This window comes from Scyliorhinus canicula, chromosome 9 (assembly GCF_902713615.1).
Source record: "Scyliorhinus canicula chromosome 9, sScyCan1.1, whole genome shotgun sequence".
Lineage (NCBI taxonomy): Eukaryota > Metazoa > Chordata > Chondrichthyes > Carcharhiniformes > Scyliorhinidae > Scyliorhinus > Scyliorhinus canicula.
In genome coordinates this window covers 30488199-30514533 of record NC_052154.1, presented here as the reverse complement: position 1 = coordinate 30514533, position 26335 = coordinate 30488199, and the positions used below count along the sequence as shown (strand labels likewise).

The following is a 26335-nucleotide window of genomic DNA, read 5'->3' as shown; positions in this document are numbered from 1 at the left end:
TCCACCCCCCCTCTATCAATAGGGAATAGGTGAGTCGAACAGGACAGTCCCTGCGCTTGATACAGTAGCAGTCCTCAGAGTTACGTTGTAGCAGCGTTTTGTTTCTTTTTAGTAAATAGATACTTTTATACAGCGGGCAACATGAAATGGATGTTTAAAGAAGACCATTCATTAGGTGAGATCAGTTTGGCGCCTTGGTTAGGTGTAGCAGTGAACCCATTCTGCTGGGCTGCTGTACATGTCTCAGGGCCTAGTCCTGACCTGCGCAGTTTGTACCTCCGGCCTCCTGTTTGTTTTCCTTTAGCTTGTGTAAATTGTTGCGTCTATTTGTTTTTATTTCAGAATTCGAGCAATGATTTACCTAATGTTCGAATATTGCATTGCATGTACCAATTTAACCAGTAAAGCAGTCACGTATTTAATCCTGTTTTACACTGTCATTTCTACATTTGGACATCACAATACGGTACAGTATTTAGAGATGTTAATCGGGGCCAGCTTGCCCGAACCCTTCCCTTTTAATGTCGACACCAATTCTCATTGATTTTCTCATACATCTCAGGAGCATACAGCTCTGAGAAACAGGGTACACATCACATCAACTTCAAACTGCATCCAATAATTTAAAGAGCGACTTCCATTACCTGAGAATATTGCAAAAAGCTTATGAAATATTTTTGAAGTGTTGTCATATCGAGAACAGATTTGCAAACATAAATAACAATAGCAAAGTCATAAATAACAAATTATTTGAGTTTTGTAAGTATTGGCATTTACACGGGGCCATTTTCTTCCTCTTGTAACTGGGATCATCTTGGATTTAAGCTCAATTCAAACTTGGGGCTTTTTAGGACCTTGAGATTCAGAATCTTAAAATCCAAATCCTATCCATTGCCAAGATTACAATGTCTGTACCATATTTAGCACAAGAATATCCTAGAAGTATTGTATAACAAAATATGGCACTGAGGTATTTAAGGAGATATAAGGGCAGATGAATAAAAGCTTGGTCAAAGAGGCAGGCTTCAAGGAGTGTTCCAGAGGAAAGCAAAGTTGAAAGGTGTAGAAAGGGTATCAGAGCTTGGGACCTAAACAGCTGATGGTACAGCCACCAATGGTGGAGCAATTAAGACAGGGATACACGTTAAACTGGAATTAGATGAGTACGGATATCTCAGAGGATTTTAGGGCCAAAGGCAATTGCAGAGATAGGGAGTGTCCAGGCCATGGAAGAATTTGAAAGCAAGGATGATAACTTTAAAATCTAGATGTTGCATGACTGGGTGCCAATCAATGAGACAGGAGTAATAGGGGAACAGGACTTGGTGCAAATTAAGACATGGGCAGCAGAGTTTAGATTTTTAGAAGACCTTTGACAAGATGCCATATAGGAGGCTGTTAAATAAGTTAAGAGCCCATGGTGTTAAGGGTATGATCCTGGCATAGATAGAGGATTGGCTGACTGGCAGAAGGCAGAGAATGGGGATAAAAGGGTCTTTTTCAGCATAGCAGCTGGTGACTAGTGGTGTGCCTCAGGGACGGTGTTGGGACCACAACTTTTCACAATATACATTAACGATCTGGAAGAAGGAACTGAAGGCACTGTTGCTAATTTTGCACATGATACAAAAATATGCAGAGGGACAGGTTGAGGAAGCAAGGGGGCTGCAGAAGGACTTGGACAGGCTAGGAGAGTGGGCAAAGAAGTGGCAGATGGAATACAATATGGAAAAGTGTGAAGTTATGCACTTTGGTAGGAATAATGGAGGTATGGACTATTTTCTAAATGGGAAAAGGCTTAGGAAATCAGAAGCATAAAGGGACTTAGGAGTCCTAGTTCAAGATTCACAAGGTTAACGTGCAGATTCTGTAGGCAGTTAGGAAGACAAATGCAATGTTAGCATTCATGTCAGGAGGGCTGGAATACAAGAGCAGGGATGTACTTCTGAGGCTGCATAAGGCTCTGATCAGACCACATCTGGAGTATTGGGAGCAGTTTGGGGCCCCGTATCTGAGGAAGGATGTTCTGGCCTTGGAAAGGGTCCAGAGGAGGTTGACAAGAATGATCCCTGGATTTAAAAGCTTGTCATATGAGGAGCGGTTGAGGACTCTGGGTCTGTACTCGTTGGAATTTAGAGAGATGAGGGGGATCTTATTGAAACTTACAGGATACTGAGAGGCCTGGATAGAGGGACATGGAGAGGCTGTTTCCACTAGTAGGAAAAACTAGAACCCGAGGCCACAGCCTCAGACTGAAGGAACAATCCTTTCAAACTTAGATGAAGAGGAATGTCTTCAGCCAGAGGGTGGTGAATCTGTGGAACTCTTTGCCGCAAAAGGCGGTGGGGGCCAAATTATTGACTGTCTTCAATACAGAGATAGATAGGTTCTTGATTAGTGAGGGGATCAGGGGTTACAGGGATAGTACAGGGAACGTTACAAATAGTAACGTTATGGTGGGGCAGGCAATAAACAAAGAAATAACTGATGCATGTAGAAATGGTACAGCAGTTATCATGGGGGATTTTAATCTACATGTCGATTGGTTTAACCAGGTCGGTCAAGGTAACCTTGAGGAGGAGTTTATAGAATGTATCCGCGATAGTTTCCTAGAACAGTATGTAATGGAACCTACGAGGGAACAAGCGGTCCTAGATCTTGTCCTGTGTAATGAGACAGGATTGATTCATGATCTCATAGTTAGGGATCCTCTCGGAAGGAGCGATCACAATATGGTGGAATTTAAAATACAGATGGAGGATGAGAAAGTAAAATCAAATACTAGTGTTTTGTGTTTAAACAAAGGAGATTACAAGGGGATGAGAGAAGAACTAGCTAAGGTAGACTGGGAGCTAAGACTTTATGGTGGAACAGTTGGGGAACAGTGGAGAACCTTCCAAGCGATTTTTCACAGTGCTCAGCAAAGGTTTATACCAACAAAAAGGAAGGACGGTAGAAAGAGGGAAAATCGACCGTGGATATCTAAGGAAATAAGGGAGAGTATCAAATTGAAGGAAAAAGCATATAAAGTGGCAAAGATTGCTGGGAGATTAGAGGACTGGGAAATCTTTAGGGGGCAACAGAAAGCTACTAAAAAAGCAATAAAGAAGAGTAAGATAGAATATGAGAGTAAACTTGCTCAGAATATAAAAACAGACAGTAAAAGTTTTTACAAATATAAAAAACAAAAAAGAGTGGCTAAGGTAAATATTGGTCCTTTAGAGGATGAGAAGGGAGTTTTAATAATGGGAAATGAGGAAATGGCTGAGGAACTGAACAGGTTTTTTGGGTCGGTCTTCACAGTGGAAGACACAAATAACATGCCAGTGACTGATAGAAATGAGGCTATGACAGGTGAGGACCTTGAGAGGATTGTTATCACGAAGGAGGTAGTGATGGGCAAGCTAATGGGGCTAAAGGTAGACAAGTCTCCTGGCCCTAATGGAATGCATCCCAGAGTGCTAAAAGAGATGGCTAGGGAAATTGCAGATGCACTAGTGATGACTTACCGAAATTCACTAGACTCTGGGGTGGTCCCGGTGGATTGGAAATTAGCAAATGTGACACCACTGTTTAAAAAGGAGGTAGGCAGAAAGCAGGAAATTATAGGCAGTAGGGAAGATGCTGGAATCTATCATCAAGGAAGAAATAGCGAGGCATCTGGATAAAAATTGTCCCATTGGGCAGACGCAGCATGGGTTCATAAAGGGCAGGTCATGCCTAACTAATTTAGTGGAATTTTTTGAGGACATTACCAGTGCAGTAGATAATGGGGAGCCAATGGATGTGGTATACCTGGATTTCCAGAAAGCCTTTGACAAGGTGCCACACAAAAGATTGCTGCATAAGATAAAGATGCATGGTATTAAGGGTAAAGTAGTAGCATGGATAGAGGATTGGTTAATTAATAGAAAGCAAAGAGTGGGGATTAATGGGTGTTTCTCTGGTTGGCAATCAGTAGCTAGTGGTGTCCCTCAGGGATCCGTGTTGGGCCCACAATTGTTCACAATTTACATAGATGATCTGGAGTTGGGGACCAAGGGCAATGTGTCCAAGTTTGCAGATGACACTAAGATTAGTGGTAAAGCGAAAAGTGCAGAGGATACTGGAAGTCTGCAGAGGGATTTGGATAGGTTAAGTGAATGGGCTAGGGTCTGGCAGATGGAATACAATGTTGACAAATGTGATGTTATCCATTTTGGTAGGAATAACAGCAAACGGGATTATTATTTAAACGATAAAATATTAAAGCATGCCGCTGTGCAGAGAGACTTGGGTGTGCTAGTGCATGAGTCACAGAAGGTTGGTTTACAGGTGCAACAGGTGATTAAGGCGGCAAATGGAATTTTATTTTGTCCTTCATTGCTAGAGGGATGGAGTTTAAGACTAGGGAGGTTATGTTGCAATTGTATAAGGTGTTAGTGAGGCCACACCTGGAGTATTGTGTTCAGTTTTGGTCTCCTTACTTGAGAAAGGACATACTGGCACTGGAGGGTGTGCAGAGGAGATTCACTAGGTTAATCCCAGAGCTGAAGGGGTTGGATTATGAGGAGAGGTTGAGTAGACTGGGACTGTACTCGTTGGAATTTAGAAGGATGAGGGGGGATCTTAAGAAACATTTAAAATTATGAAGGGAATAGATAGGATAGATGCGGGCAGGTTGTTTCCACTGGCGGGTGAAAGCAGAACTAGGGGACATAGCCTCAAAATAAGGGGAAGTAGATTTAGGACTGAGTTTAGGAGGAACTTCTTCACCCAAAGGGTTGTGAATCTATGGAATTCCTTGCCCAGTGAAGCAGTTGAGGCTCCTTCATTACATGTTTTTAAGGTAAAGATAGATAGTTTTTTGAAGAATAAAGGGATTAAGGGTTATGGTGTTCAGGCCGGAAAGTGGATCTGAGTCCACAAAAGATCAGCCATGATCTCATTGAATGGCGGAGCAGGCTCGAGGGGCCAGATGGCCTACTCCTGCTCCTAGTTCTTATGTTCTTATGTTCTTATGTTCTAAGGCAGGAGAATGGGGATGAGAAATATATCAGCCATGATTGAATGGCGGCGCAGACCCATGGCCTAATTCTGCTATATGCCTTATGGCCTTATGGAGTGTCGAATGTGAGAGATCAGCCAGGAATAGTCAAGACTACATTATTAATGCTGCTAACAGTCATTTTCAGCCTTTTGTTTCAGAGTAAGTTGTTGACTATAGTTAATATTTCCACTTCTGTAATAGCTTCCACCTCTACTTCCACTGCCAATGAAATTCCTATCCATGTCTTTGTCAGCACTAGACTTTATTTCTCTAATATGTCTCTTGTTGACTCCTAACTCTACTGCACTACCTGAGTTATATGCATGTTCAGTCCTGCTGAGAAGTCCTTGACCTGAAATATTTACTTTGTTTCTCTCTCTACAGATGCTGCCTGATATACTGAATATTTAAAGCATTTTCTGTTTTTATTTCAGATTTTCAACATCGATTGTATTTTGCTTTTGTCATATCCATATTAAGTTGTGCGGTCATGTCCTCGCCTTCCATTGTCTCCCCATTCCCCAACACATTGAATTCAAACTTCTGCCATTTGTTTACAATATTCCCAGCAGTCAATGTAACACTATTATTCATGAAGCAAGGGTGAGAGACAACAGGGAACTACAGGCCAGTCAGCCTGATCATCATCGGGAAAATGGTGTAATCGACAAGAAAATCTTAACAATGCATGCTGAAAATCATTGTATGATCAGACAAAGCCAACATGGCTTTATGAAAGGGAAATAGTGTATGATGAATTTATTAGAGTTTTGAGAATGTATCTGGGAGGGTAGATAAAGGGGAGCCAGTAGATGTAGTCTACTTGGATTTCTGAAAGGCATACAACAAGGTGCCACACAAAGTTAATATAAGTCCTCATGGAGTTGGTGATATATTGGCATGGATGGAGGATTGGTTAATGAAAAGGAAGCCAAATGATAATTGGGGCATTTTTGAGGTTTTTACTCATTCAAGGGATGTGGTTTTTGCTGGCTGGACCAGCATTTATTGTCTACTGACAATTGCCCTTAAGAAGGTGGTGGAGAACTGCCTTCTTGAACCGCTGCAGTCCATGTGGTGTAGGTACACCCACTGTACTGTTGGTGGGGGGGGTTCCATGAATTTGATCCAGTGGCAGTGAAATATATTTCCAAGTCAGGATGGTGAGTGGCTTGGAGGGAACTCTGCTGCCCTTGTCCTTCTAAATGGTCGTGGTCATGGGTTTATCTAAAATGCCTTAATGAGTTTCTGTTGTGCATGTTGTAAATGATACACACTGCTGCGACTATGCATTGTTGGTTGATGGAGTGAATGTTAGTGGAAGGGATGCCAATCAAATAGGCTGTTTTGTTTTGGGTGGTGTCGAGCTTCTTGAGTGTTACTGGACCCCGCATCCCACCTCACATGGGCAAGGAGCCCAGAGGCCCGATCCCTGGCACGGGCAAAATTCCAGCCTGCCACCTTGGCAGTGCCCCCTGCCAGCCTGGCAGTGCCAAGCTGCCTGGGTAGCACCAGCAGTGCCAGGGTGCCACCCTGCTCGGAGGCCAACCCCCATAAGTGCCGTTCTGCCTGCTCCCCGTTTGTGGGGACCAGTGTTAATCGGCGCCTAGCTGGGGTCTTCTCGGTGAGGCCGATAGATGTTGGCTGGCCGTTCGATCTGGCGTCAGCAGATTTAAGTGGGTTTCTAAACTCATTAACTCTACGAGATCAGTTAGATCTCATGAAGCGTAAAGACCGTCAGGAATCCTGGGAGAGGCCTCTCCTGGGGTCTACTGGTCACATCCTGCCCCGATTCCGGCGGGCGCGGCCAGTAAATTGCACCCTCTGCCTTCGATCATGTCTCCTAACCCTTCAACTGTAACTTGATGTCCATTTTCCTTCCTTCTGTTAAAAGCCATGGATTAAGTGCTACATTTGAGCTGCAGTGTAAACACAAAGTTGTTATATCTTCCTGTAGCACTTTATTGAGCCTTGGAATTACTTGTGATTCAGCATAAGAGCAATTAACTGCTATGATTAACTTTAGCTGTTTATTTTAACATGGGTATTAAGGTTTTTAATTTTAGAGAGTGCTGTTGTTGATATAGCAGAGAGAGGAATGTCATGATAATGTGTTAAATTCTCATCTGCTAATAGTGCCAGGGTAATTTCCAGCTAGACAACATGAAAGTGCAAATCACAAAAATAGCTCTCCATTCAGCTGACTGCCTCAAAGCCTTATGGGTTTCATAGGGAGATAGCTGCCTGCACTGCTCTCCGCGTTCAACATTGCTTTTCGACATCATACCTGACGTGTTCCATTGAAGCTTGCAACAAGAGATTTACAGTGTTTGAGAACTGGGAGTACTGTTTGATTTGTCATTTCTCTTTATCCGTTGTCATTCCATAATTATTCAACTTCATCATTGACACGTAGATCAAAGCAGCAATCTTATTGTGAGAACATCTGAATTTAGACTTTGCCTTTCATTGAGCTCTGAGCCCAAATCAGATGATGGGTTTAGGCAACAGATGGGAAACCAATTTATGGGCCCAAATCTTTCCTAGTTATCTATTATTAATAGTAGTTGGTTGGTGCTTTCTCATAAGCCCACATTAATAATTAGTTACATTTCTGAAGGAATAAGAATTTGACATGAAAATCAGTGATATGAGGATTAGGATAGAATGTAATTTTCTTTCATTTGCTCATGAGGTGTCATAGAAGAATCATAGGGCGCGGTTCTCCGAAAACATTTCTAAGTACATTTGTGGCGGATTTTTCAGGGATTTTCCCGCAGGCTGTGCCGGCGAGGTCTCCACCACTATTCAATGACACTTAGTCACTGGGGAGTTTTGCATTGGTTTAGTCCACACTTAGGGCTGGATTCTTCCGCCCCACCTACCACAGGAATGCCATGGGCGAGAGGCGGACAATGGAGAATTCCATTAACCTCGGGCAGGATTCTCAAGTCGCCAGGCGAACGCGGCCGGAGAAACCTGCCCTTAGAATCGTTTAGCCTGGGGATCTGAACTCAGAGGTCGGGCTGCCATTTTGAAAGGGTGCCCGAACTCTGTGAGCTGTGGGTCCCCCACAACCCTCACCCATGGGCACTGACATCCCCACACACATGGGCACTACTCCCACCCCCCAAGTGAGCAGCCCCGCTATGGGGTCTCTGGGTCCCCCCCCCCTCTTCAGGCTCCCCAAGTCCCCTTACAGCACCAGTATCTCTCCCTTCCAGGATGCCCACTTGTCAACCCCAAAATCCCTGAGGCCCCTACTTACCTGCCCTGCACCCTTCAAATCCTCCCTCCACCTTCCTTTCATGGGCATGCCCCTCCTCAACTTCTGACCCTGGCATTCGGGCACTCTTGCACTGGCACCCAGGCAGTGCTCCAGCCAGCTTGGCAGTGCCAAGGTGCCAACTGGGCAGTGTCAAGGCGCCTGCATTCCAGGGGGCCGCGCTTAACTGATCCCGACCACCCAGGGGTCTCCAATGGCCCAGGAGACCCCATGGGTGCCATTCTGCCTGGTCCACATTTGTTTGGCTCAGTGCTGAATGGCGCCCATCTGCGGTCTCGCTGGACAGGCCAGTGGATCCTGAGATGCTGATGGATACCTGGTAAGTTCACCAAAGCCGGTTTAAAACCAGCTTCGGCGCGCACCACTTTGATCCGCCCCTTGTGGACATGTTTCTGACTCCGACATGGGTGAATCCCGTGAGGCGTGAAAAAGTCCGGGAAGCCCACGGAGGGCTCTCCCAGCATTCACAGGCAGCACCTCACTCAAGTGAGAGCGCAATGTGGCCCGTGGATTACGCCCATAATATCCCTAGACTGGAAAAGGAGGCCATTCGGCCAATCAAGTCTGCACCAACCCTCTGAAAGAGCACCTTACCTAGAGCCCACTCGCCAGCCCGATCAACGTAACCCCACAACCCCACCGACCCAGCACATCGTTAGACACAAAGGGGCAATTGTAGGCATGGCCCTTGAAAAAGAGATGGTGAGCTGCCTGAACCCCTTCTGTCCCTGTGGTGTGGTACCCAACAGTGCCATGAGGGGGAGAATTCCAGGATTTTGTCCCAGCGAAATTAAAGGAACAGTGATACATAGAACATAGAACAGTACAGCACAGAACAGGTCCTTCGGCCCTCGATGTTGTGCCGAGCTTTGTCCGAAACCAAGATCAATCTCCTTGGAACTGGTCAGTTGCATTAAAATGTTTGCAAATTTCATTATTTCACTCAATCATTTAAGGAGCACAGCGTGAAAATAAACTGATGTGGAAAATACCAAAACATCAAGTACAGAATTAAAAAAACAATATTGTACTCAAACAGTAAATACTGCAAAACCCTCTTTGCACTATCAATGATAATAGCATTATAGAGTTCCAAGTCAGGGAATGCATATGAACGTCAAATCCATACAGTGTAAACTATAATAAGGGTAATATTTGAGGAATTAAAAGAGTCTATGAGTACATTGTTTAATTTTCATTTCATATTTCAGCCTCCAAAATTGCAAAGTGTGTATATTTAGTAACCCTTTTCTTACCAAGCTGCCAGAAAGTGAGCATGTTACCCTCTTTTTAAAAAAAGGTGGGTATGTTCCCCTCGTATCCTCCCCTGAGAGAAAATAAATAGCTGCTCAGGATTGTAACTGCAGCATAATTACGCCTGGTAATGTATTTATAATGTATGGAAAACCATTTTATTGTAATTTATTTATTTATTTAATTCATGTATCCAATGATGTCACCATTCTTTTGTTGCACTTCCTTGTGTTAAGTGAATTTTAATCGATCTGATTTGTCGAGTTGCTCTGTGTTATTCATGGTTTGCTGAATCACTTTGTTTTGTTGCCGGTTGAGACAAAGAGAAAGTATATTTTTGTGCATTACTTCTCCATGGTCTGGCCACTCCTTATCTCTGTTATTTGCTGCAACATTCTGAAAACTCTGCGCTCTCCCAAATCTGGGCCGGGATTCTCCGATCCCGCGGCCAAGTTCTGATGGCGGCGTCAAAAGCGGGGTGAGCGACTCTGGCGTCAACGTGCTTCCAGGCCCAGGCATTCGCCCCTTCCTAGGGGTCTAGTACGGTGCTGGAATGCTGTCCGCTGCTCTGATGCTCGAAAGCTGGCGCGCCGCGGCCGACGCAGGTCCGCGCATGCACGTGGGTTGCTGTCTCCGCGCTGGCACCCGGGCAATATGGCAGAGCCCTACAGGGGCCCGGCGCGGAGGAACATAGGCCCCCCCCTGGAATTAGCCCGCCCACCGATCGGTAGGTCCCGATCGCAGGCCTGGCCACTGTGGAGGCCACCCCCCAGAGTCGGATCCCCCTGCCCCCCCCACCAGGACACCCCCGCAGCCAGAACTGCGAGGTCCCGCCAGGTAGGACCATACGTAACCCACACTGGCAGGACTCGGCGGGCACTCAGCCAGTCGAGGCTCCGAGAATCGCTGGGGGGGGGGGGGGCGCTTTCAATGACCCCCGACCGGCGCAGCGGCGACCCCGCGGGTGCGATTGGCGCCGATTCTCCGGTGACTGGAGAATCGGTGGCCCAGTGTTGGAGCGGTGTGGTGTGATTCTAGTGCCCCCCGCCAATTCTCCGATCCTGCGAGGTCTCTTAAACATCTTATAGCTCCACTATTGGGGGTTGTTCCTTCAGCTGCTAAGGCCTTAAACTTTAGAATTCCTTGCCTATACTTATCTATCTCTCTTGCCTCCAATAAGATAAACCTATCTCCTTCACCACGTTTTTGGCCAATGTTCCAATATCCCTTATGTAGCTCGATGTCAAATTTTATTTGATAATGCTCCCTTGAAGTGTCTTGGAACATTGCGTGGCATCAAAGGTACTATATATAAATGTGGGAAGTTGTTGTTGTTTAGGGACCAGTTGGCTCAGTCAGTTAGGTGGCCAGTGTGTGGCTCAGGAAAACGGCAGCATTGCGGTTTTGATTCCTGTTCTGGCTGAGCTAAACTGGGGACCTGCTGCCGTTGCTCTGTCCCTGACAGTGGGAAGGGTAAACTTACCAGTGCCAAGGAAATGGTTCAGGATGAAGCATCAACAGATAATGGCTCAAGAACTTGCCTTCGGGCAGAATAGACATGACATGAGTTTTTTTTACACATTCTTGCTGTCCATGAGGGTCTTTGTTATGTTGAGGCACAATTTAATTTGTGAAGACAAAGCATGAAAACGTTCTAAATTTCAATATGTTTTTCTATTAGATGATTGCAATTGAATTCTAGCCATTGTGAGATTACCACCTTACGCAGTTTCATTATTTGCCGAAATTTGGACCCCGTGCTTTCCTCAACTCACAGGAGCATACTTTGCATCAGTGCAACATAGAATGATCAGGAAAGACTGAATAAGTTGGAGCTCAACTCGAGAAGGCTGAAGAGTGTCCTGATAGGGGCCTTATACATTATGCAAGTGTTTAATATGATAAATGTAAATAATGCTTCAATTTGTGAGTGTCCAAAGCTAAAGGTCCTGAATATGAGATAGTCACTCATCAATCCGAAAGGTGTGGTAAGAATGGGGAATGCATTACCACCAGGAACAGTTGTGCTGAATAACATTGATATATTTAAAGAGAAGCACATGAGGGAAAAGAAGGCTATGATGATTGTTAGAGGCAGGGTCCTATGAGGCTAATGTGAAATATAGACTGAGGGACCTGTGACATTTGCTCCACTTAAATACCAGGCAATGGTCTATCTCCAACAATAAAAGCCTAACCAAGGTATTACCAATTATCAAAACTCCCATCATTAAAATCCTAGTGATTATCATTGATGAGCACATAAATACCATTACTAGAAGAGCAAGTCAGAGGTTGGGTATTCGCAGTGAGTGACTTGCCCCCTGATGCCCAAAGAGTTTATGCTACCTACAAGGCATAAAGCAGGAGTGTGATAGGATACAACCCCTACTTGTCTGCACAAATGCAACTCCACCAACACAAGAAGCTCATTATCATCCCAGTAAAACAACCTGCGTGATCAACACACAATCCCTCACCTTAAAATGTCACTCCTTCCAACACGAGTCTACCACCCACAGGATGCACTGCAGTAATGTGCAAAGCTCAACAGCACCTCGAAAACCTGGGGCCTCTACTACCGAGCAGGAAAAGGCTCGTAAGTGCATTAAAAAAAAACAGTACCCCAAAGATCCCCTCCCAAGTCTTGCACATCCTGGCTTGGAAAAGTCTTGCTGTTCCATCATCATCACTGGGTCATTGTCCTGACACTTCCGACCTAACACCTCAAGGGCAATTTGCTATGGGCAATAAATGCTATTCTTGGTTGCAATCATCACATCCCATGAGTGAATTTTAAAAAACTGCAACTGCTTTTTGGTAAGATACCTTAGTCTGATTACATGTTTTTCCTTTTTACTTCTCAAATAAAGCATTATTAGAATTTCTCTAGATAGTTTCCAAATATGAATAAAGTTTTGTTAACAGTGAGACTATAGGAATAATTGAACAGCTTCCGTATTATTTTGTCTCCTTCCCTGCTCCCTAACCCACCATTATTTATTTCAGATCATTCCACAAGTCATACCCTAATCTTGTCAGGCGTGCATGAAGCTGTGTGACATAGCCATACAGATCCACAGCACAGAAAAGGCCCATCGTGCCTGCGCCAGTCAAAAGCAACTACCTAAGTATCCTAATCCCTTTTCCAGCACTGGGCCCGTAGCCTAGTATGCCTTGGCATCGCAAGTGCACATCTAAATACTTCTTTTTTTAAATAAATTTAGAGTGCCCAATTATTTTTTTCCAATAAGGGGCAATAAGCGTGGCTAATCCACCTGCCCTGCACATCTTTGGGTTGTGGGGGTGAAACCCACGCAGACATGGGGAGAATGTGTAAACCCCACACTGACAGTGAGCCGGGGCTGGGATCGAACCCGGGACCTCAGCGCCGCAGGCAGCAGTGCTAACCACTGCACCACCGTGCCGCCGACTAAATACCTCTTAAATGTATGAGGGTCTCTGCCTCCATCACCCTTCCAGACAGTGAGTTCCAGACTCTCACCACACTCTGGGTGTTAAAGGTTTTTCCTCACATCCCCTCTAAACCTCCTGCCCCTTTCCTTAAATCTATGCCCCCTGGTCATTGGTCCCGCCACCAAGGGGAAACGTTTCTTCCTATCTATGCATGCCCCTCATAGTTTTATACATCTCAAACATGTCCCCCTTCAGTCTCCTCTGCTCCAAGACCCCCCCCCCCCCCCTCCCCCCCCTCCCCCAGTCTCTTGAATTTCTCTTCTTAACTAAAAGTCTCCAGCCCAGGCAACATCCTAGTAAATCTCCTCTGCACCCTTTCCAGTGCAATCACATCACTCCTATAATGTAGATTCCACAACTGCACACAATACTCTTATCAGTGACCTAACCAACGTTTTGTACAATTCCAGCATAACCTCCCTGCTCTTAAACTCTAGGCCATGACTAATAAAGGCAAGTATATCATATGCCTTCTTAAACACTGTATCCATCGGCCCGGCTACTTAAGGGACTGGTGTATACTCGCAACAAGTTCCCCCTGATCTCTGGTACTTCCCAGATTCCTGTCATTCATCATGTATTCCCTTGCCTTGTCCTGCCCAAGTCCATCAGCTCACACTTATCTGGATTGAATTCTATTTGCCACTGATCAGCCCGTCTATATCCTCCTGTAATCTAAGGCTACCCTCCTCACTATTTACCACTCCACCAATTTTCATATCATCCATGAACTTGCTGATCAACCTTCCTACATTCATGTCTGAATTCATTAAAATAAACCACATACAGCAAACTTCTGATCTCTTCCAAATCCATCCTTTATCAGTTCAGGGGATGGAGGGGTTTTATGGACTGGTTGCTTAATTAATTTTCTTTGTGACTTTCAACCCATTTACAATAGTTTCTTGATAGAATAACCCATATTTTGTATAGTTAATAGTAGTGAGATTAACAACACCTTGCCATTATAATTGAGTAAATTGAGCAGCAACTTCTAGCACTTGTACAGTCAGATGCAGAAATTGGAATTTGCTGTCCGAGATACCCACTCCTCCACAATGTGTTCTGCAACAGTTCATGCTGATAGATTCAGCACAGAAATCAATGCAATAGCGCCAACTTTGGGATACTTGTCTGCCAGTTCCCCACGAAAGACATCAGAATAAGTTAATGCTAGTGCATTCAGGATTAAGGATTCCCCCAAAAAATGTTTAAGTTAATTTGTGGCAGATTTTTTAGGGAGTTCCCCACCGCTATTCAATGACACTTAGCCACTTTTTTGGGCCCTGACAAGTTTCTCACCGGGTTAGCCCACACATAGATTTTTTTTAGCACCAGGGAGTAGAGATTGGGCCGTCATTTTGAAAAGGTGACCCAATCTCTTAGTGAGCTTGTGGTTCCTCCACACCCCCAACAATGGGCATTGTCTACCCCACACCCCCCAAGTGAGGACACCCCGCTGTGGGGTCCCCCCTCTTCAGGCCCCCAAGTCCCTTACAACATCCCCTCCCTTCCAGGGCCCCTACCCATACCCTCCCCAACATCCCAGAGGCCCCTACCTGCCAGCTGGGCAGTGCCAAGGTGCCCACTTTCCGGGGGAGGGCCAGGGGGCCACCCTGCAGTTACCCTGACCACCCATGGGCCGCTGATGGCCCGGGAGACCCCGCAGGCGCCGTTCTGCCTGGTCCACGTTTCTGTGGAACAGCAGTGATCGCCGCCCAGTTGCAGCCTCCCTGGGGAGGCCGGAGAATCGACAGAGGTTGTTGGATCCCAGGCAGGTAGGTCGTAAATAGGTTTGTGACCTACATCCGGAGTGGCGTTTGGTCAGGCCTCCTTCAGCACTGTAAATTCTATGAAACATGCCATTAGGCTATATAATGAAACTACCAGTCTCCTTTCCAACTCTAGTCAAGGAATATAAATAGTACTTAGCTGTAAATTAAAACATAGACGTTTGTAAGAATTAAATATAGTCTGCTGCTTAGATACTTAAAAAGCATTAGTACACATATGTGACTATGGTTGAATGATGTTCAACTTAGAACAAGTTATCATGAATTTAAAGGTCATTGTATTATCGGAACAGCTTGTACACATCATTGAAGCTGTATCAGTGACTACAAGATATTGGCATTCCTTCTTTAACTCAAAGTAATGGTATAATTCAGCACAAATAACATTTGTCATTTACAGATTATTGGTTTCAAAGAAAATTTGAGTTATTACTCCCAGGATAAGGGGCCAATCATTTTGGACTGCAATGCAGGGGAATTATTTCACTCAAAGTGTTGTGAATCTTGGAATTCTCTATGCCAGAGCACTGTGGATGCTCCATCATTGAATACACTTAAGGCTGGGATAGACGAGCTTTTGGACCTTTTGGAATTGAGAGATATGGGAAACGGCAGGGAAGTGGTATTAAACCTAAAGATCAGCCATGATCGTATTGAATGGCAGAGCAGGCTTGATGGGGCATTTGGTCTATTTCTGCTCCTATTTCTTCTTTTCTTGCGTTCCCTTTCTACTGATTTGGAGTATATACGGAGCGCAAAAACGTTATCACTAATTATTCGTTATCCAAAATATAGCAGGCGGCACAATGGCATAGTGGTTATCACTGCTGCCTCACAGCGCCTGGGTTCAATTCTGGCCTTGGATAACTGTCTGTGTGGCGTTTGCACTTTCTCCCTGTGTCTGTAAGGCTTTCCTCCGGGTGCTCCGGTTTCCTCCCAGTCGAAAGACGTACAGGTTAGGTGGATTGACGATGCTAAATTGTCCCTTAGTGTCCAAAGGTTTGCAGGTTAGTTGGGGTTGCGGGGCTAGGTTGGGGGAATGGGACTAGGTAGGGTGCTCCTTCAGAGGTGCACTGCAGACTCGATGGACCAAATGGCCTCCTTCTGCACTGTAGGAATTCTATGTTCTATTTGTATTTATCTGTCTTCACAATGAGCTCCTGAAGAGAGAAAGTATGTAAACTTTTTTGTATGTATGTATAGTTTGATCAAATAGGCCTCCAGTGGTGATTGTAGGGTAAACACAGTATATTTATGCCACACGAACAGGGAAGTCCCAAGTTTAAAGGTTGACTTAGCTGCTGCTATTTCGGGGAGCAGTAAGAATGATTATGTCACTCTTTCTTTTATTGTTTGGTTGTCTCGGAAGACATTAGATGTCTTTCCCTGGTAAGAGATCTGATTGGAGGCAAAGATTTTTCCTTAAAAATACTTTTATTTACATAGCTAACTATTTGCAAGATTACAGAACATCAGAACATCTTTTATTCATCTCTTTCTGAGTGACATCATTCGGACATACTTCTTTATGCACAAGCTCAGTAGTTATTATAGTGTTAGATTTAACCCATTACATCTCCCCCAAGTCTTTATCCCTATATTATGTTATAGATATCCTCCTACACTCTCGGATTAGGGAAAGGAATGTTGGTCTAGCTTCCCAAATATTAAGCAACTCCTGCTGAATGGTTACAGCGGTGCCAGGCAAGGACAAGACCTGGTTTAGATGTGAGTGACGGAAAGGTCGCCTGTTGAAGGTCACACATGAATAATTGTCACTTGAGCAAGGCACTGGAGATCAACTGCTGTATGTGGAACCTTAACCTATGCTGGAGTCAGCAGTATTAGGCAGGGTGTGAGAAAATGGGTAAATGTGTATGTGAAATTTCTTATTATTCATACTGACCTTTACTTTACAGAACACAGGTGTGTTGAATCTGCCAAAATCAGAGCTAAATATCCAGACAGAGTACCAGTGAGTATCATTTCAGTAAAATGGTATGAAAGGGTTTTGATAAGAATTATTTTTGCATTATGTTTTGGAAAAAAAAAAGTTATTTAAACTTCTTCCAAAAACTTTTTGGGATTCCCCATTGAAGCCACGCCACGCTGCTGCTAACCCCATGGGCGGGGGTGCGCTAGTGGCGGGAACAGGGAATGCCAAAAATTGGAGAATTCCAGCCCTCCTGTGTTTTGTCCACTTGATAAGATCATGGTCAACTTTTCAAACAACTACAAAACAGTGACAAGAATGCTGAATAGCTTCTAAAAGGAAAGTGGTTAAATAGTTGAAACGAGAGCATTTAAAAGGTTAGGTTACTTGGAAAGGAGAGCAGAATGGTATAGTTCTGGTGAGCTGTGTGGCCTACTTTGCTTAAATCTGTATAAAATGATTGAGTTTTACAGAAGTCACTTATTTGAAGCTTTTATTTACACTGACATTTCTTTAGCTTGAACTTCAAAAAAAATCACAACCTCTTACAGTAAAGATTTAAATTGGTAGAATTTAAACAAAGAACAGCGGGTTGGGTTTGCAACAGGCAAATTATTACAGTGTATGGATCCAGGCTAAGGGTGTGTCAGGCGTGGATTAAATTAGCCCCTAAAGAGCAATGTTATAAATGGTTACACCAGAAAGAAATAATTGCAGTGATCTTTATAGATCTGGGTTACTAATTATGAAGCAAAAGACTTTTAGTTTAACCTATATATTTTGTGATATTATCTCATTTATTACGCACTAACTAACAAGCAGGGCATTAACGTGCAAGCATATGCAGAACATCCATTAGGACCTTTGTTATTGATAAAAATAGTGATATACACAACTGTTGGCAGAATTATTATATTACTTATAATGTTTTAAGCAAACTTACTCAAGTTTGCCTTTTTAATATTTTATGATAATTTTTAGAATGCGTACTTGATTTTAACAGTTTACTATAAAGACATTTCTCCGGATTTTATTAAAGCAGTGGGAATGTGTCAGAGTATATTTTGTGATTGTTAAGTACCTGACCAACATTTGCCCCAAGTAAAAATAGAAAATGTTGGAAACACTCAACAGATGAGGCAACATCTGTAAAGAGAGGAAGGTAGGGTTAACAATCCAAGTAAAAGACCCCTCATTAGTTGTGTTGCAGTGCTTTAAATGAGCTAGTTGCAGCAATATTTATGGGCTATTCTCCAAGTGCCTGTGATCACCTATTTTGTAAGATTCGAAACACTGAAAAATAAAGGTAAGTGCAGTCTCTTGTACTGTGCCTGCCACACAACATGACAGTCCATGTTAGTGATGTGTTTGTTGCCTATTTAATACATTTACAAATCGTCAGTCTCTGTAAAATATTTATAAGTTTTATTCAAAATCTATTCACAATGTCAAAATGTTTTAAACGTACTTGTGATTCTTTTGTGCTTCCAAAAGGTGATAGTGGAGAAGGTATCTGGCTCACAGATAGTGGATATAGACAAAAGAAAGTACCTGGTGCCCTCTGATATCACGGTGGCACAGTTCATGTGGATTATTAGGAAACGGATCCAGCTGCCGTCTGAGAAAGCCATCTTCCTTTTTGTAGATAAAACAGTCCCTCAATCCAGGTCAGTGGTTTCACGTCTTGCAATTGGCTTATTTAGCCAACTTTTTGGGAGATAACTCTGCACTAATGCTGGAAATGAAAATCTTTGTATGCAGTTAAGGAAATATTAAAATAGCTTATTAATTGAAGTGAAAAATTTAATATTTAAATGGGGTTATTCTTGATATAAAGCAGATGTCTTCAATTTTTATTTACCTTTTGATTCGTGGAACTATAATTGATCTATCTGACTCTTGAATATGATTTTATCTGTGTCTGAAGAATCATTCTGACATTTGAACACTGTGGTGAGGTTTATGAGTACAATTAATGGAATGAAAAGGTCATTCAACAGCAGTAGGAAGCACCAATGACCGTCATAATTTATTTGGGATTTGTCACCCAAGACATTTAAAATAATGAGTATTCTACTTTTACCCATTACATATCCTTTACATTTGGTGATGTAGGGCCTGTTTTTCCCAAAATATTTCTACATTTATTTTTGGCTGGATTTTCAGGGAGTTTCCCACCGGCTCTGCCGGCGAGTTCCCCACTGCTATTCAATGACACTTCGTCATTATTTTGGGCCCTTGTGAGTTTCTAACCGGGTTAGCCCACACTTCGATTTTTTTTTTAGCACTGGGCAGCTGAACTCCGAGATCAGGCCGCCATTTTGAACGGTGCCCCAATCTCTAAGTGGGCTTGTGATTTTCCCACATCCCCCATCCATGGACATTGTCGTCCCCCCCCCCCCCCCCAACACACACACACATAGACACTACCCCAAACCCCTCAAGTAAGGACACCCCGCTATGGGGTCGCTGAGGGTGCCTCCTCTTCAGGCCACCCTCCCTCAAGCCCCTTACAGCATCCCCTCCCTTCCAGGACCCTACCCCTCACCAACCTCCCAGAGGCCCCTGCTTAGCTGCACTGCACAGCCCCACTCTTCAAACACTCCCTCCACCCTTCTTTCATGGGCATGGCTCCCCTCGCCCCCTGGCCCTTGGCAGTGCCCCCTGTCATATCGACCCCCCTTCACTGTGACCTTGGCAGCTGGTCAGTGTTCCTGCCAGCTTGGCAGTGCCACATGGGCACCTTGGCAGTGCCAGGGTGGCAGTGTCAAGTTGCCAGCTGAGTAGTTTCAAGGTATCCCCGTTCCAGTGGGAGGGCCGGGGGCAACCCTGCACTGACCCTGACCACCCAGGGGTCACCAACGGTCTGGGAGACCTCCCTGGGTACCGTTCTGCCTGGTCCACATTTGTGTGGATCAGTACTGAACGGCGCCCGGCTGTGGCCTTCCTGGCGAGGCTGGTGGATCCCGCGATGCTGGTGGATGCTGGGTAAGTTCACCAAAGTCGATTTAACATAGGCTTCGGCACGCGCCATTTGGTCTCGCCCCTTGTGGGCGGGATTCTGACTCCGAGGCCTCATGGAACTTGGGTGAATCCCGCGAAGACTTTTCGAAGAATTGTTCCTCCAATCACAGGCCATTTCTCTCCCGCATTTGCTATGGTCACGAGTGAGCCAATCAGCAGCAAATGTGGGAGAGAGCCAGACTTTAATTGGCAGAGCAGCTTTCTGCATTTGAAGGGCTGGAAATCTGGCGTGACAGCAATGGTGAGAATATTTTGGAAGAAGGGAGTGAGGTAGGTTTCCAGCTGTGGGAGAAGAGTGAAGTGGCAGCCAGGTTGTGAAAGGTGGTTGCAGGGCGGAATAGCCATGGAGCAGCGGCTCCAGTCTCTCTCTCCCTCACACACACTCCCTCCTTCACATGCACTCTCTCTATAGCTCACACGCACTCTCTCTCCCTCACACGCAAACCCTCACTACCTCAGACGCACTCTCTCTCTCTATCTCTCCCTCACATGCACTGCCTCTCTCCCTCACATGCACCCCCTCTCTCCTTCACATGCACTCCTTCTCTCTCTCTCCCTCACACGCACTCCTCTCTCTCTCCCTCACACGAACTCCCTCTCCCTCTGGAGCCGCTGCCGGGCGGAGACAGTGGCAGTCGAGCGAGGGGAAGGGAGTAACAATCGGGCAGGAAGAGGAGACAGGCTGCAGCTAGGGGGAAAGAAACTGGGAGCTGGATTGTGTGAGAGAGAGAGACAGAGAGAGTGTGAGGAAGAGACAGAGAGAGAGAGTGTGTGAGGAAGAGACAGAGTGTGTGTGAGGGAGAGACAGAGAGAGAGTGTGTGTGTGTGAGGGAGAGAGAGAGAGGGAGGGAGTGTGTATGAGGGGAGAGAGAGAGAGAGAGAGAGTGTGTGTGAGGGAGGGAGAGAGAGAGAGAGAGTGTGTGTGTGAGGGAGAGAGAAAGTGCGTGTGAGGGAGAAAGAGAATGCGTGTGAGGGAGAAAGAGAGTGCGTGTGAGGGAGAAAGAGAGTGCGTGTGAGGGAGAAAGAGAGTGCATGTGAGGGAGGGCGTGCGTGTGAGGGAGAGAGAGAATGTGTGAGGGAGAGAGGGAGTGTTTGTGAGGGAGAGAGAGTGCGTGTGAGGGGGCGAGGGAGAGGGAGTGCGAGTGAGGGGGAGAGGGAGAGGGAGTGCGTGTGAGGGGGAGAGGAAGTGCGTGTGAGGGGGAGAGGGAGTGCGTGTGAGGGGGAGAGGGAGTGCGTGTGAGGGGGAGAGGGAGTGCGAGTGAGGGGAGAGGGAGTGCGAGTGAGGGGGAGAGGGAGTGAGGGGGAGAGGGATGTGCGAGTGAGGGGAGAGGGAGTGGAGTGGGGCGGAGTGAGGGGGAGAGGGAGTGCGTGTGAGAGGGAGAGGGAGTGCGTGTGAGGGGGAGAGGGAGTGCGTGTGAGGGGGAGAGGGAGTGAGGGAGAGAGGGAGTGCGAGTGAGGGGGGAGAGGGAGTGCGAGTGAGGGGGAGAGGGGAGGGTGCGTGTGAGGGGGAGAGAGGGAGTTGCGTGTGAGGGGGGGGAGAGGGAGTGGCTGTGAGGGGGGAGAGGGAGTGCGAGTGAGGGGGAGAGGGAGCGAAGGGGGAGAGGGAGTGAGGGGGCGAGTGAGGGGGAGAGGGAGTGCGAGTGAGGAGGAGAGGGTGTGCGTGTGAGGGGGAGAGGGTGTGCATGTGAGGGAGAAAGAGTGCGTGTGAGGGAGAGGGTGTGTATGAGAGCGAGTGAGCGTGTGTGTGTGAGTGAGAGAGAGAGTGTGTGTGATATAGTGCATGTGTGTGATATAGTGCATGTGTGTGAGAGAGTGCGTGTGTACTTTTTTTCTTCATTTACGGGATGTAGCCAGCATTTATTGCCCATCCCTAGTTGCCCTTCAGAAGCTGGTGGTGAGATCCTTTCTTGAACCGCTGCTGTCCGTCAAGTGTAGGTACACCCACTGTGCTGTTATAGAGGGAGTTCCAGAATTTTGTCCCAATGACAGCGAAGGAACGGTGATGTATTTCCAAGTCAGGGTGGTGAGTGACTTGGAGGGGAACCTCCAGGCGGTGGGGTTCCCAGGTACCTGCTGCTCTTGTCCTTCTAGATGGTAGCGGCCGTGGGTTTGGAAGATGCTGTCTAAGGAACCTTGGTGAGTTACTGCAGTGCATCTTTCAGATGGTACTCACGGCTGCTACTGTTAATCGATGGTGGAGGGTTTGAATGTTTGTGGAAGTAGGAGCAATAAAGCGGGCTGCTTTGTCCTGGATGGTGTCGAGCTTCTTGAGTGTTGTTGGAGCTACACACATCCAGGCAAGTGGAGAGTATTCCATCACACTCCTGACTTGTGCCTTGTAGATGGTTGACAGGCTCTGGGGGGGGTCAGGAGGTGAGTTACTCGCCATAGGAATCCTAGCCTTTGACCTGCCCTGGTAGCCACAGTAATAATGTGGCTAGTCCAGTTCAGTTTCTGATCAATGGTAATCCCCAGGATGTTGATTGTGGCGCATTTTTCCGTGTCGCGTCTTTTCGTCCGACGTCACTTCGTCCAACGACACTTCGTCCACGTCTTTTGGTCCAACGTCTTTTTGTCCGCCCGTCTTTTGGTCCAACGTCACTTCGTCCAATTATCCAATTACAAATTAACTCCGTATAAAACCATTTAATTAAGTACAATACAGCAAGTGAATTTAATTGCTAAAATGCAAGTAATTGATAAAATGCAAGTAAAATGCAAGTTTAAAAATGCAGTTTAAAAATCTAAAAATGCAGTTACAAAATCTAAAAGTTTACTAATTACTTAAAATTCCCGAAATTACTTAAAATTGATGTAAATTCCTCAAGGTATCCCCGTTCCAGTGGGAGGGCCTCAAGAAATCAATTTTTTGAGGCGTTCAGTTATTTTCTTATATCGCGTACATGAAGTCGACGGATCTCCCCGAAGAATTTGAGCCTTTTTGCCTATTATGAACCCTTCCTCTTCCTTCAGAGTTTTGATTAACCTCCAGATATTCAAATGAGCTCCACCCGCCGAACGCTTTATGGCAGAATGAAACCCCTCAGCAGCATTATTTGTTCTCGGTAGATCTTGTAGAACACGCTGATTAACATTCCATACAGCTGTCGGGAATGTAGGTGTTTCTCTCCTTCGTCTGGCACCACGTCCTCAATGAACTTTGCCATTTCGGGATGGGCGAATTAAGAAAGAGAATGATAATATCTATCCTTTAACGAGGCTCGTTAAAGGAAAGAGACCGGTAATAAAAATCCTTTATTGCATAAAAAGTTAATGTGGGGAGTGGAGTGGAGTGCTACAAGTTACAAAAAGTCAAGTTACAAAAAGTCTTAGACAAAAAAAATTATTAGTAAACTTTTAGATTTTTAAACTGCATTTTTCAACTTCCCGGAGGCCGCTACGTGCTTGCCCTGAACACCCCCACGCTTCAAACCCCCACCCCCCAACTCTCATGGGCATGACCACCTTGACCCCTGACCCTTGGCAGTGCCAAGGTGCCAGCTGGGCAGTGCCAAGGTGCCCGCATTCCAGAGGGAGGGCCAGGGGCCAACCCTGCATTGACCCTGATCACCCAGGGGTCTCTGATGGCCCGGAGACACCCTTGGTGCCGTTCCGCCTGGTCCACGTTCTTGTGGACCAGCACTGATTGGTGCCCAGCTGCAGCCTCTTTGGTAAGGTCAGAGAATTGAGGGAGGCGGGTGGATCCCAGTTAAGTAGGCCTTTAAGTAGATGTAAGACCTACTTCCGCGAGCGCGTTTGGCCCCGTTCCTTTTCGGGGGAATTCCAAATCTGATGCCTCATGGGACTTGGGTGAATCCTGCGAGGCACGGAGGCTTTCAGGAGGCCTGCGCGAGGACTCTCCCAGGATACTCTGCCCGTGTTGTGCTCCCACTCGAGGATCACGCCCAGTGTCTTCCACTGTGACGACTGCCACAAAGTATTTGTTTAACTCCTCTGCCATTTCCTGGTTCCCCATTATTATTTCCCCAGTCTCGAAGGGGCCTATGTTCACTTTGGCCTCTCTCTTCCTTTTTATACATTTAAAGAAGCTCTCACTGTCCCATTTTTATATTGCTAGTTTATCCTCATTGTTTATTTTCTCTCTCTTTACTTTTTTTTTCATCATCCTTTTGTTGATTTATGAAACTTTCCAATCCTCTGACTTGCTACTAAGTTTTGCCACATTGTATGTTTTCTCTTTCAGTTTAATACTAACTCCTTGGTTAACAATGGTTGATTTATCCTCTCCCTAGAGTGTGTGTGTGTGTGTGAGTGACTGAGTGTGTCTGTGAGCGAGAGAGTGTGTTAGTGTGTGAGCAAGAGTGTGAAAGAGTCTGACTCACCTCCAGTCTTCGGGTTCACACTCGCTCTCACTCCCACACAGCTACACACTCACCAACTCGGACAGTGGGTGAGTTGGAAAAACACAAGTTGGCCCTCTCACAATCTTTATTAACCACTCAATATTTTAAATGACCAGTTTATTGCTTTGACATTTCTTTATTTTTCCTCAGCAAGTTGCTTCCTCATACCTCAGCATTTTATTGAAATCCGTGTTCGATGTTTTGCCAAACTTTAGCTTTTCGAAATTTGCTCATTGGCCCTGGGGTGAAAAGAAAATTGTAATGTGGCCCCTGGCACAAAAATGTTGGACAAGCTTGTTTAATTCATTGACCACAATATAGATCAGCAACTCTATCACTGTCCAAACTGTTAAAAACACATTGCTTTATTGTGATGCTCATTGTTTGTTTCTCATTATAGTTTGACCATGGGCCAACTGTACGAGAAGGAAAAAGATGAAGATGGATTTTTGTACGTGGCTTATAGTGGAGAAAACACATTTGGCTTCTAAATGCCTGTGCTTTAGCTGACAGCCACAGTTAATGCTCATCAGTGGAAAGCCTACTTGTACTGTAGATACACTCTCTTTTTGGAATATGATCTTGTGCTGAACATTAATCATTATGAATGCATTTTTGACTTGTTTCACACTATATTCAGTTTATTGTGTTTAAATTAATATATTATATAAACATTAGTTTTCTTTGTTGCGGCTAAGTATTGTGACATGCCTGCTGTTTTAGATTTTTAATTACTTAGACCCCTATTTAAGAAAAGTTGTGTAAATATTGAATGATAAGGTGGCTGGAACAACCTAAACAACAATAAAAGACATCAGAATTTAGAAATCAGTGTTTTTGTTCAGTTGTGGTCTTAATAATAGGTGTTTCTTTATTTTTATATTAAACTAAAATGATAAACATCTAAAGTATCTTCTGTTTAATATAAAAAGAAAGAGGACACCTATGTTGTACCTTAAATACACAGTATGATTGTTCAATAATGTTATGACAGATTGCAAGAGTAAGGATGCTTGGTAATAGAAGGAAGATTGGAATCCACAGGATTAGCACATTGCCCCTGCATTGGGGTTCATATATAGTTCAGATTCATTAGATAGAAGTCTCTTATCTCAGTTGACTCTGTTGTAGGTTTTTTATACAAAGAGTCTTTTAATTTAACTAAATACTGAATTACACAATTATCTGACTTCAAATTCACCCAGTAAAATCCAATAAATGTTTTGGTTCAAACAAGACATAACCACTAGCCAAGATGGTTTCAAATTGCAACTTAAGAGAGAAAGTATGCTTACTAACACAAAATAGACTTCACAGCTTCAAATGAGTGATCAGGCCACTGAAGATTAAAGTTGTCCACCAGTTCCTTCGTTGACAGCAATCCTTTCAAATTCTGCCTCAGGGGCATCCAGTATGGTGCTAGCTAGCAAAGATTAAAAAAAAATAAATTTAGAGGACCCAATTCATTTTTTCCAATTAAGGGGCAATTTAGCGTGGCCAATCCACCTACCTTGCACATTTTTGAGTTGTGGGGGCGAAACCCACGCAAACACGGGGAGAATGTGCAAACACCACGCGGACAGAGCTGGGATCGAACCTGGGACCTCAGCTCCGTGTGGCAGCAGTGCTAACCCACTGCATCTACGTGCTGCCCTAGCTAGCAAAGATGTCATTCATAGTCTACTTTTATCCCCATAATTATCAAACCCTCATCTCTGACCATGTCTGTGTAATTTAATAATCAGTAATTTAATTATTGGTTTGTTTTAATTGGAGTTTCACCACCATTGATCTGGGCTCTCCGATTTTGGGGCTATGTGTGGAGGAGCCATGGCATTTTACATGGGAAGAATCGGCGATTCCCCAGCACTGATCCTCTGACCGGCGAGGGGCGAGCAGCCGCGCCACATAAAACACACGGCCTTCCCGTTATAAACACTTGGAGAATTGTTGGGCCCATGGCCGTGCCGTACAACATGGCGGCGGTCATGCAGGGTCCCGACCTGCCAGATAGTGCCCCCGGGGCCACCCCCCGTGCCCCCACCGCTCCCCTAAGCCCTCCCTGAAGCCCCACAGCCAGCAGCACGGCTCCCGCCAGACTGTTGGCGACACTGGACACAGTTTGCAGCTGCCACGCCGGGTTCCCGACTGCTGAGAACACACGTCAACTGCACG

General features: G+C 45.2%; 1 protein-coding gene across 1 annotated transcript; it reads left to right on the top strand.

Annotated features, from left to right (window-relative positions):
* Positions 1–24988, top strand: gabarapl2 (GABA(A) receptor-associated protein like 2). The gene is made up of 4 exons (XM_038806409.1): positions 1–175; positions 16759–16814; positions 18267–18439; positions 24561–24988. The coding sequence occupies exons 1-4, from the start codon at positions 142–144 to the stop codon at positions 24649–24651; spliced, it is 354 nt and encodes a 117-aa protein (XP_038662337.1). The 5' UTR covers positions 1–141; the 3' UTR covers positions 24652–24988.
* Positions 24989–26335: the final 1347 nt, after the last annotated feature.

Excerpts from the sequence above, each read along its gene's own strand:
- gabarapl2 (XM_038806409.1), top strand. The coding sequence starts at position 142 with ATGAAATGGATGTTTAAAGAAGACCATTCATTAG. Across the intron at positions 176-16,758 it reads TAAAGAAGACCATTCATTAG|AACACAGGTGTGTTGAATCT; the intron begins GTGAGATCAGTT and ends TTTACTTTACAG. Across the intron at positions 18,440-24,560 it reads AAAACAGTCCCTCAATCCAG|TTTGACCATGGGCCAACTGT; the intron begins GTCAGTGGTTTC and ends TTCTCATTATAG.